This window comes from Lutzomyia longipalpis, chromosome 2 (genome assembly GCF_024334085.1).
Source record: "Lutzomyia longipalpis isolate SR_M1_2022 chromosome 2, ASM2433408v1".
NCBI lineage: Eukaryota > Metazoa > Arthropoda > Insecta > Diptera > Psychodidae > Lutzomyia > Lutzomyia longipalpis.
The window spans coordinates 32,443,738-32,456,881 of record NC_074708.1 but is presented as its reverse complement, the minus strand read 5'-3'; the positions used below and the strand labels follow the sequence as shown (position 1 = coordinate 32,456,881).

Below are 13,144 nucleotides of genomic sequence, written 5' to 3'. Positions count from 1 at the left end.
TATAATATAATTTTTTTTTAATAAGAAGCTATATTCTAAAGTCATTTTTAAATCTCGTTTTGCGTCCGTTGAATTCACTTCTTACACCCCCTTGAATTGATTCCTGACAACGTCCCAGTGCTTTCAACCCTTTCAACCTCAAGAAGATTTGTGTTGCTTTAAATTGAATATGATCAAATTGTATGCAATATAGAGTTCTATGAATTATTCTGAAATTAAATTGTATTATTCTAGTCATTCTGGTGTATTAGTTGTGTGGAGTTTGGTTATTCAAGAATGATTTATGCAAAATTATTATTTCGGGAAAAGTTTTCTAATATTGTGAATGGATATTGTGTAAGCAATTTATTTCTCCTAAAATGTATCGTATTGAAAGTCTTAACTCGACATTATTTGAAATATCGTGCCATTTGTACTATATTTTGCATGAATGAAATATCCATACGTTCAATATTTGCATTATATCCTTATGTTTCTCTCCTCTGCCTTTAAATTTATTTGCAATCCTGATTGTAAAGTGATTTTGACAGTTTATTTTGCTCTTGGGAGGAAACATGGGTGGGATATGTTGCCATAATTCTGGGAAACACCTATGGGGTGTTGTAGTCCATAAGGATGACAGGGGCAATAAATGTAAATAAGTTAGTGTGGAATTTAATTACATGTCTCCAAGACCAATTCTCAGCCCAATAGAATTCCCCTATAATTGTACAGTTGGTGTATTTGTAAGTTGTGGTTGAGAAAGTCACTCTAATTAAATGCTATTGAATTATTTATTTAAGCTATGCCATACATTTGTGGTAATGTTCAAAATGTTAGCAGTTCCAAAAATAAATTCCATTTATTGAAGGGAAATTTAAGAGGAGAGGGAATTTTCAACATTCACCAAATATTGTATCAATGCGCACTACTAAACGGAAGTGTAGCTCATGGCGTTTCTTTCCATACCGATATGCAAATTAAATGTGTTACTATACTGTGGCTGACCACCCCAGAAAACGATGGTAGGGTTGGTTGGAGTAGAATTTTACAACATGGAGCACTTTTGCAATCAATATTGGAACCATAAGCCGTAAATAGATGGTCTGCATAGCATCCCATGGGGGATTCTGGGGAGGTGATGTGCATGGAATGCATTGTGAGTAATGAGACCATGTTCGAACGACATGGTCCGGGGATCGCAACACAATGATTCGCATTTAAAGCTCTTTGCAGGAATTTTCGCACATTTACCGACAATTTACGTGGAAACTAAATCAGAATGCATTTTCAAACACAAGCGAAAAGCTCTGAAAATTCATAACATATTCAACCATAGATTTATACTATTTGAAATATTTTAATGTTACTAGAGGAAAAGACTTAGAAATGAATAATTTTACAATTAAAACGCTTAACATCTAACTGTTTATATTTTCATGAAAATTGAGAGAAAATCTTTCATAATAAAATAAGTTTCTTTTCTCGGTTTTCTATTACATGACGTTTCGGAGTAATTTACGCCCTTCTTCAGATTTAAAATCTGAGTTGGGTTTTAATTCTCACATAGTCTTAGCTAAAAGCAAAAATTATTTAAAAATGTTTATCCCGATAAAACTACTTCCGTGAGTCGAAAGCTCAAAAGAAAATGTTTCAAAATCATTTTATTTTAACTCTGCTTCCGAAAATCTGTTTAATCAGGCGCCTCCATCTTCATAGTATAGATTAACTTATTCTCTAAAAATTAGAAATATTTCAAACTAATATATAATAAACCAATCGATCCCTAGAAATGATATAGAAGTATTCGTGTAAGATCCTGGCAGTTCAACTCTACCTTTTTTTGGCGGAAAATTTCCATTTTCTGATAATGTAATTTTTTCTCCAGCTAAAATAGAGCTTTTTGCTCCCCTTGTCATCCCCCGTTCAATTGCTTCATCACGTAATGCATTCCAAATATAAAATAAGTTGTTATTTTACGATAACATCGGCCCCATTGAGCATTCACGGGGGAGTTTTGCGTTTGATTTTAAATGGCAAATTTTGTACCTCAGCCAAGGCTCGCTTCCACCCCCCCGCTGAAAAAAAAAATTATCAGTAAAGAGTGACGCATCGCATTGGCACGCAATATGACGTTCGATGATAGAAAGTACGCGAGATTCCCCCGGAAGATCGGAACATTAGGTCTCTGTGTGTGTAAAGTAAATATGGCAAGGGAGGTATGAAGTAATAAAAGAACACGAAAACGTGCATAGAAAATCTTGCCGCACTCTGGGGTTGTTCCTTCACCCTCTCTCGGTACTTTTTTGTGGGGGTTTGTGGGGGATGCCCTGAAAGTGTTTTTTAATGCATACCGCCTGGTGGAAACGCAAAATATGAAGGAGTAATCTGCCTTGAGTGGCTATTATGAAGATTTGCGACTGTCATTTCCGCAGTGCGTGGCTGCCTCTTGGCAAACACACTGCCTTTTCCCATTTTCCTTGGGAGGGTGTTTTTGGCGGGAAAAGGCACAACCACAAGTGCGCCCTATTGCCACAGGACGATGAGGAATGGTGGATTTTCGGGAAGAAGGCACTCAAGCATCATGGGGAGAAGCAACAAGAATTTTGCGAGAGGAGGACCACCATTGACGATATGTTGATGCCAAATTCTCAACGAACACCCCGGGATGGGAGGCAGAGAAAAAGACGCACAAGTCACACCCCAAACCACCCCATGAGAGAAATGGAAAGTGTGGACGAAATGATGGTAGAGTGATGGCAAAAGTGGCAGGATGTGCTGGACTGAATGGGAATGAACAGATATGCGGCCACTTAATTTCAGCTTAGCTGTCGCAATGTGGTGTGAGGGGATGTACCCAAAAGACAGAAAATTCACATGAAGGATCGTCCCCTAGATATGCCAAATAGTCATCATCCCAGTAGGAATCTTGCTAGTGGAATACAAATTGGTTTTCATCTCATCGTCACAATCGCTCTATTCATTTTAGAGAATATATAAAAGCTCCCAAAAGCTCATGGGAACTAAAACACAATAGCCCCCACAATTACCTTGTTCTTTAACCCAAATATTCGGAATTATTTCGCTTTTTCTTTTATTGTCTCCATTTTGATGGAAAATTCTATGGAATTGGGATGTTAGAGCATTTAAATTGAATAATGAATCAATATATTGAGTTAAAGGATATGTAGTAGATATTAGGCAATTCTTTCTAAATAGTTGGGTATGTTTAATGCAAAAATTTGATGACGAGATTGATTGTTAGGGGCAACCTGAGAGATCATTCGGGAATAGAAGTTTTAAAGAAAATAAGTTCCAGGAAAAAGGTTGAGTAATAGTTTTTCCAGGGAAAAAATATGGATTAAGTTTTATCCTTCAGAAAGCTTTGAAATAAAATGAGACGTCAATACTTATAAAAAGGTTTTCTAATAAAACAGATTTATCTTTTGATTCCATGGATATTTTTAAATCCAGTTAAAAGCTTGGAACAGTTTTATTAATTTTTCTTCCTAGAATTTCCATTTAATTTCCAGAATGTCAATAAAATGTCAAATATAGAACAATTCTGCATATTGCATTCGAAGGTGAATTTTTAAAATTAGCCGATAGAGGAAAATTTGCAAAATCACTTCATTGCCTTCCTTGAGCTCACAATGATAGGGAAAATCTCTTTTCCAGCGGAGAATTATCAAAAATTAAGTGTTAAATTTTACTTACATCTATGGAGATCCCTGGTAGGGCAAAAACATGAGCTGGAGGCATATTTCGTGGCACATATCTGTAGAATTCGTTGCCATCTTTGTACCATTTTACCGAGTACAGCGCTTCCCCGTCTAGGTCATAATGGCATTCTAGTCTTGCAGGACTATCCCTTACTATGTGATTTGGTATCCGGACCTCTGTTAGTCTGAGACTGTCATTGGAATCTGCAAAAATAAGTGAAAAAAAAATCCGTGGTTAGTACGTCAAAAAATTCATTCTTCCACCCACACTAAAACAAACCAAATTGAATTCCGAATCAATGGTGGCAATTGATTGCCTATCCATCAAACGAAAATTATGCCAGATGTGCGACAAAATCAGAGATTTATGGTGCGTTGGCAGTAAAAGAGGGGAGTATATTGCGTCTAGACTTAATAAGATGGGATAATATCACAATGACAAATACCTAATTTTTGCTTTATTCCCTCTTTTGTTATGCAAAAATTTCCACAATCTGCTCTTTGTTCTGCTATTCGAAGTTATTTCTGCTTTTATGTATGCCATTTTAGCTGTGTGTATATAAAATAGTTATTTGGTGGAGCTTTCTGTTTGTCTGTGGATTAATAAATTTGAACTTTATAATTTTTCGCATTCGACTGGATGGAATTTTATATGCTAGAGCATTATGTTATTTATGGAATTGCTCTAGAAATATTTGAGGTAGGTATGAAAAACATATGAAAATTAATTTTATTTACTCAGAATTTGAGTTAAAAGTTACATATTACGAGCTTTTTTAATTAACTTTTAATTATTCGTTGGAATAATGCAGAAAGCTTGCAATTCAGGTGATTTTTGTTAATTATAATCCACAATTTAAAAAATAAAATAAACCAAAAAACAAACCAATTTAACCTTTGAAACATTCTTGTTCTTTTCTGATTTTTCCCTGTAAGACACGTTATTGGCTAAAAAGCATTGAAGTAAAAGGAGCACTTTTCATAATGAAATGCCCCAAACAGCTGGCATGAAAGTGGAAGTAAAAGGAGGTAAAAAGATTGTGGAAATGGATGAAATAAAACGACGAACAGTGGTGGTGTTTTGAAGAAATATATCGAGAGTTGCCAAAGGGCTCCTTCTGCGCGGTCGGGGGATGGGGTGTGGAGTGCGATGCAATGGAGTTTTTGGGAGTAAACAAAGTCTTCACCACCCTCCAGTCAAAAGCACAATAAAGATGATGATGATGAAGAGGAAAATAAAAAGAATTGCGTGTGTTGATGCCTTAAGAGCAACATAAACAACCAAAAGCACCCACCCACAGTTGAGCCATAAAATAAAATGCAATGAAATCAAAATCGGATAAAATAAGAATTGCAGAAAGATACGAGAAGGGGGTGTGGGGAGGGAGAGGGTGCGAGAGAAAATCGCCATGTTCGCTATGGGAAAGAGCACAATGATACTCTACTTTAGGAAAGACGACAACTCATGGCGAAACATCAGCCATGCGGGGAGATTAAAGTGCTTCAGGGGGATGTTTTATTCAAGTACCGTGACGATACATTGTGCATTATGTCGCGGATTGGTAGACAACGAATCCACTGAATAAGAAATGGTGGATCGTCCAAGGCAAATTATTTCGTGAGATTTAGCTTCTCCACTTCCCGCCCATACCATTCCCTTGGCAAAACTTTTGCCCAAGAACGCGCATTTACTCCTCCAACAGAGGGGACGACAATGTGACTTTCAGCAGAAGTGCAGAATGATACCGCCACTCGAGCTTTCTCCCAAGGAACAACAATTAATTTGCTTTGTGGGAATACGAATGAAACTCATTAGAAGAACAATTCCCTCAATTTACCCCCAAGATGTCTTAAGTATGAAGATTTTTGGTCAAGAAAGCATTTTCCAACCATAAGAAAATTGTATTTTAGTACCAAAAAGCTTCTAAGAGGAAATCCTATACATAAAACATTCTTATTACATACACAGGACCTTTTCTGTGAACAAGGAAATTAAGTTTTTCTTTTCAAGTTAGTGATAAACACAAAAGCTCAAATTATGAAGAAATTTTTAGGAAGGAAAAAGCTTTTTTATGAGGTATTTTATATAAGTTATCAAATCATAAAAAATGCCATTGTTATAGGTCTAATGTTTATCCTATCTACAAGAATTAGATAAAATTGTGATACGAACGATTTTCCCCTTGAAAGTTTATTACAAACTTTAAGAACTTAAGTTCTGTTAAAGCTTGACAACTTAAACTTTCACTTCATCTAATATGCTTAACTTCTTAGAAATCAAGGATTAACAATTAAAAGAATCCGATTTTGGGGGTTGAAAAGTTTAACGTAAAGTGGAGTTGAAAGCGCTCCGTTTTTTTTTTTTTTTTTGAGTTTTTTCTTCTAGTCAAATTGAGCTTTTACTAACGAGATAAAAAGCCTAACTTTGGAAAAACTAGGAAATGTAGGCAGATTTTTTCTCTGATGAAAACTCACATAAAAATGTAAAGGATGCTTAAACAATAAGACGGAATCGCATACGCAGATTTGAGCTTTTTTCGTTTTTAGGTTAGTTTAAGGAAAACTTTATAGTCTGTTTTAGTTCAACTTCGTTTTAAAACAAAGGATCCTATATTTTCGCTTCTTCGTCACTTTTCTAACGTATTTTTTTCCTATTTTCATGTGAATTCTTCATTAAATAGGATACAGCACAACCCAGCTTGTCTTGTTGCCCTAATTCATCCCCTATCTATATACTCCATTTTTGCGAAAGGAGAAAAAAAATTATATAACGGTCGTGTCTTTGGTATCGCAATCCAATTCTCAATGATTAACTTTCCAATCGCGTATTGATTTTCCTTTGAAGAGTTCTCAAGAATCTTCTTCCCTACCTCAAATATACATTCTCTTTTCTCCACCCGCCCCCCACCCCTTATCAAACCTTAACTTTACTTCTGAAGAACGCCATTATTTCAACAATGTCTCCCACATCACAATGGATTATTGTGGCACAAGATATGGACGGTGTGAGTGCAGAAGACAATCCGATTTAACGAGATTCGCTGTTAAATTGCTGATTAGACGAATTCGTAAAATGATTTCTGGGTTACCAAATGGAGTTGCCAATATTGTCAGTATGTATGTATAACTATGTTCTCACAGATATAGCATAGCAATGTAAGCAGAAAATTGAAATATTCTGCTTTTCATCTTTACGACGAAAAAATCGCTGAGATCGCTGTATTATATACATTTATGTAGTCGATTTATTGCAATTTTGTAATTTAAAAATATTTATTTAGTTTTCTTCATGGAGAACGTTTTTCTATTAATTTTATTTCTCATAATTCAGTAAATTTTGATCGATGTAAGTGCATAAGTTGACTTCAAATTAAACTAATTGAGACTACATGGTGGAAAAAATATTCCTTTTCATTTTGGTTTTTTTTTAATTCTGCATTTTATTGATTCTCAAAAGTTGATTATATTAGCACAAAGCATAGTATTGAATTTCTATTAATTAACACAAATTATTTATTAATGAGGCACAAAACGTTTGAAAAGTGTCCCCCTAATTGGCTATACCGCAACTGTTATTTCATGAAATATAAAAATTCATCTTTTTTTGTTGGAAAATAACACAAAACACATTTTAATTTTACCAAAAGCATATTCAAATTATTGTCCAATTATTGCAAATATGCCAAAATAATGGGATAATTTTTCAAAAAAAAAAATCAAATAATTAGTGATAAAATGAAAGAATTCCAACGTTATGGCATTTCAAATTGGTTAGGGAGTAAATTTACTAACCGATGTTATTTCAATATTAATATTTTAATAAAAATTTAAAATGAATAGACTTGCTGCCTTGTTTAATTAAGTTTAATATAAATATTTTTTAATATTGAGAATCAATTAAAATGGAACAGCTTTATATGTTTTTTATGCATAAATATTTGGGTAATTATGCATATTTTTAATCAAACGAAATACAGTCGTGCTCTCGTGGTAGGACCGTCGTCAAAATGACTTCTCCGCGGTAAAACGGCTTCAGAATGAGGAATTTTGCCTTCGCAGTGGGACAATTAGTATCTTACCTTTCCAATAGTACTAATAGTCCCACTGCGAAGGCAAAATACTTCATTCTGAAGCCGTTTTACCGCGGAGAAGTCATTTTGACGACGGTCCTACCACGAGAGCACGACTGTACTTAAAATTTTTAATTTTTTTAATGAAAATCTTAAAGTATTGTAGAGTTTATTTTTTCAATTCATTCTTTGATATTTCTCATACAGTGAGATCCTTTAAAAAATATATTTTTTTTAATTTTTCTACATTTAATTTACAAGAATTTGTTGATTAGAATAAAGTTCTTTTGGTTAGTTTTAATTCCATTTATTTTCCAAATAATTTCCCATCAAACAAATTATATTTTTGAACATTAAACTTCTCTAATTTCAGTGCTCTGTGTCTCCTTTAAAAGTGTTTTCAAAAAGAGAATTAGTGAGAAGATTAAAAACTGAAAATACAAGTTTCAAATTCACCCCTAACGGCGAAAATAATCGAATTACATAGTGCAGTTTAATGTAGCCCCATCGTGAAATTCGCATCCCACTCATGGTAACAATGGTACCCCTCCCACTACTAAATGTACCAAATTCTGGGCAGAATGAAATTTTATCTGGCGACAGTGGGTGAGAATGGTGGGAAAATTGTGAAGCTCCAGAGTGGACAAAATATGCCATTGCATTTCTATTAGAGGCGACGCTGCAGAGAGAGAGCTTGGTGAGTCCAGGAGCGGAGTTTGGTGCCACAATAAATCACAAACCGCTCTTTCAAGCATTATTGTGCCTGTGGTTTTTCGCCGCTTTCACTGTCATTTAATTTAACCACTGAATTCGAATTTTCCATTAAACAAACACACGCCCCAGCCCCATAGAGTGTTGGGAGCCCCACTCACACACACGAACACTCCCTCCTGTCAGGGAGTTCAGAATGCAACCCCCTACCCCGAAGAACAGCACATAGTAGAAGCATTTTCTCCATGTTGTGATCTACAATTCAAACGCTATAACATTTTCCCAGTGAACACCATGAGGGAGTTCACAAGAGGAAATTTTAATTGAAATCCCATCCGTTTTTTTTGTCTTCTCTTTTTGAGGATTTGTTCAAAAATTCCCTGAAAATATTAAATAACAATCCCTGCGGCAGAAAATAGAGATAATGGATGTCAATTAATCAGAAAGTGAGTGACTTAAATTGCTCTATTATACTCGTCCCTTTAGCAAAATAATTCCTAATTCATATTTTTCAGTGAATTTAAATTTCCCTGCAATTAAATTTACATAAAACTAAGAAGGAAGAAACATAAACCATTTAGAATTATATATACAAAACTAAAGCTATCTCAATAAGTGACGTAAAAAACCTGACAAATCACCCTAAAGCGTCCTAGAAGTGTGTCTCTGCAATAAAAAGAAGGAGAATTAAATAATTGGAGAAAGCTTTTAGGTTGCTTGGTGGAGCAACGAAGAGAAGGAAATATCTATTTCATGGAGGTATTATGGCATTTGAATAATTTCGCTGGTGTCCTTCTCTCCTTTCAATTTGCCACCATTTTTGGGAAGCTTCTGTCCAAGTAAGAAATGCTCTGTAGCCAAACCCAGTCCACCAACGAAGGTTTCCGGGTCGTAAAACGTGACCGTCGTTATTTTCGGGTTTAGTCCCTGCGGAGGTCGCACAGCCCAAGGACCTAATTGCGTAAAGTGTGATCCCTACCAAGGGAGGTCCAATAGTTTCGTCAGACTTTCGCACTGTGTGTGAGTTCTTATCACGCTACTCACACCCATTCGATTATTTTCCTATTTTCCCTAGCGCTCCGGGTTATTGGCTAAACTCTGCCCAAACACGTGACATCTTCTCCTCGTACAGGAGGGACCCACGATACACAATAAATAATTCCTCCCATAGGGCCCCCACACACACACAGCCTCTGGAACACCGTTGCCGGAGACTGCAATAAAATTACGCACGACGGTGGTGCGTGAGTGTTACACCCTTGATTAATACTACAATAACCGTAAAATTTATGCTCGGTCGCCTCACAGAATTTTCCACCCAGGCCACCCGGAAATTAAATAAAATTGCAGTCATTTCGTCATTTATTCAGATTGTCCCCCAATGAAGACACCAGAAAGCTTTTTTTCGCGACGTCCCAAATTACCTTTTGAACATTTGGCTTTTCACCTTTTCACAGGGAGTTTATGGCATTTTTCACGCCTTTTTCGGGATGTTGTTCATTTGCAAAAATTTCAAGTTGAAATGTTTCTTCTAATTAAAGGTCTTAAAGGTACCTACCTGAAGTTGGTTTTTTGTAAAAAAAAAAAAGAAAAAAATTTTTATTTAATCAAGAAGACAGTGAGCTTTAGTTTTCAATACTACAAGAATAAATGTCTTAAAAATAATTATTTAATCAGTAAGTCCTAGGCTCTAGAATCCGAAAAGATAGCTTAAAATGTCCTTGTCCAATTTGCAAATTTAAAAGTTTTCTTAGTCGTAAGATAATAGAACATAACTATTCTATTTGAATCTTTCTTTGAATCAATAAAGCATCAGAATTTAAAATTTCCCTTTTTTTGGGAATTTTTAGATGACTTTTTTGGCAAAATCCATTCATTTAATTCGTTAGATTCGTATCCAAATAATAATGCAGTTTACAATTTCGATAGTTGCGAAAATGTTTCACCTTTGAACTTTCCCAATCATGTCCCAAACTATTTTCCTAATTTTCCAAAATTACAATCACCCGCAGCAATACCCCAATACAGGTGGATAATAGCGTATTTATATTTTGCAAAGTATTACCCGAAACAAAATTCACAACAATTAATCCTGGCCACATAGTGCAAAATTTGCAGTTTCATGAAATCAGTTGCAACTTTATTCTCTTTGCTAATTTATGGGGCAACCATTTTGCCACCCTCCCTCCCCCCGGCCCCCTCTCAACGTGTGTGCAGCAAGCACCCCATGTGCAAACCCACCCAAAAAGCTCCGGAACCCACAGGAAGGAATTAGAAAGCAATTTCTCGTAAATTGTTGTTTACCACGTGGAATTTATGATAAATTCCACCTGCAAACGTGCCCGCGTCCACAATCATGCACAATTAAGTGTTTTTATCGCTGCGACATAAAATGCTTTAAAGCAAAATTAGTGCCCAAAGTTAAATTCATTACTGTAACAATTTTGTCAGGGCTATATCACTTTCAAAACATTCCTCCGGTCTTTTCGTGATAAATGGCACGCGGATGGGGTAATGTCGTGTGCTCTCTTGAACGCCACACCCGCACTACAATAAAGCAACAAACTATATGGATGTCATATTTTTTTCATCGGCCAATAAATTCTGAATGAGTTAAATTGCGTGGGAGGGTTGCCGTGTCGTCAATGAGGGGGCCGAAATTGCCAAGATAGAAAAGGTGACAGAGTGTCCACTGAGAAGGGGTTTGGGGATGTTTTTTTAGGGATGCGTAGGTAGTGGAAAATGTGCGGAAGCCTAACTTAGATGAGAATAAAGCGGCACCTTTTTTTTACTTTCTCTCTCTCTCTCTCTCTCTCTCTCTCAACTACATACAAGAGAACTTTTCCCTTGACTTTTCCACAGGTCTATGACTCAATTAAGGGATCCCCGTTGAGATAGCAACTTAGATGCTAAAACCTTCAGTCACTTATCCAAAATCATCTCAAGGGGTGGCACAAATATTTGCATAAAGCACTCACATTAGTATATCACGGCGTTTTTTTTTTCTTCTTCGCTTACTCCACCACCACAGCACCTCCCATCGTACTCAAAGGGTTGATTACTCCCCATGAAAATTCATAGCCTTATACTTTTTGGTAAATGAAGTCATTCTCAAATGGCTTCTTGTTCTTCGCTGGTGGCGCTTCCTCAAACAAGCAAAGCCAGGAAACGGGGTATGCGGCACTTGAGAGGGATGAAGGCACACACAAAAAAAAACTCGAATGGCAAAAGAAGTTAAGCGAAGAGAAAGCAGTGAAAACTTTCTTGCCAGAGGCGTAAAATTACAAGAGCAACACGAAGAGCGCACCAGGAAGAAAAAAATATAATGCTGAATTTTTATTATTAAAAAGTTTGCAATGTAGAGTATATTTCGAATTATGACTTCTTGAAACCAACAGATGCTATCTGTATATGTGGGCCCATGCGAGGAAAATCGAGACATTTCCCACCCTCATGTGGCGGAAAGTTGTACATGGGAACAAATTACAATACCAAACCCCATAAAAACAATATCAATTAAGTCTAACTGCAGATGGCAAAATAATCGTTACAATAATTTCATTATGTTTATGGTGGGTTGTAGTAAAAGCAAGATGGGTGGCGATAGATAGTGGGGAAATAGCAATCATTTGCCATTTCAATGGTCCTTTAAAATTTCCCCATAAAGTATCAAAGCAAGAATAGAGCGCAATTTAGTCATTTTAATCAACGGGGCTCTTTAAATTTTAGTGGATGTCTTCTTGAGATAAAAGGTTCATCGTGGGAATTTATTTTAGTAGAATGTTCCATGTTTGTAGCATAAAATCATTAGTCAAGTCACACTTACATTAAACTTTATATTCAAATTTTCACCATGACCTACATTTTTTGGGTAAGATTTTATAATATTTTGTAAAATTTCTTTAAAGTTTCATTTCAAAATCGTTCAGAAAAGTCGATTCTCTACCAATTTTCTTGAAATTTTTCCCAGAAAATTTCATATCTCTTTCTCTAATTGAATTTATTTGAGTTTTGTTTAAATAAAAACTTTTTATCGTCAGTTTAATGCACTCAAAATATGCGAAATAAAATTGTAGAGCGTACTAAATAATGGAATGGACCAAAAAGGATATTCATACAAAAAAAAGTGAGAGCTTTCGATGACGTGAGTAAGCGTTTTTTGCTTTTAAATTTTTTCAACAAACTCTAACTTAAAGCCTAAAAATCTATAAACTTTTTATTTCAGTACTTTCGAATTGATCAAATGTCTCATTGAAATTGAAAAAATATAAGTATATAAAGACCAAATCAAAACAATTATATAGCTTAAAGTAAAATCAATTTCCCTCCCTCAACGTTATATCCAAACCAAACATAGAGAAAAAAATAATGAACCCTTAATTCCAAAGGGGATTTCTCAAATTAAAGCCATTTTCATGTTAAATCTTGCAACGGGGATTCAAAACATTGGCAGATTTGAGATTTAGCTGTGGTGTAATGGGAATAAATTGTATTCAGAGTTAATCCCACTTGATTCGACATGGGGCCAGTCACAATCTTGAGTTTTTCAGAGGGTATACATACCATTTAATTAGTGTTGTTTGCTGTGTCTGGCCCCATTGCCCTGCCCCCCGAATACACCCCAATGCCACAATAGGGTATTTCCAGTGTGGTAAAACGGTT

The 13,144-nt window shown here is 35.6% G+C and overlaps 1 protein-coding gene across 2 annotated transcripts in view; it reads right to left on the bottom strand.

Annotated features, from left to right (window-relative positions):
- Nucleotides 1–13,144, bottom strand: part of LOC129790334 (uncharacterized) — a 163,411-nt gene that overhangs the window by 37,373 nt on the left and 112,894 nt on the right. For both annotated transcript variants that reach the window (XM_055827810.1, XM_055827811.1), the window contains exon 3: nucleotides 3,697–3,905. In XM_055827810.1, the coding sequence (XP_055683785.1) occupies nucleotides 3,697–3,905 (209 nt within the window). The remainder of the gene's footprint in view (nucleotides 1–3,696; nucleotides 3,906–13,144) is intronic.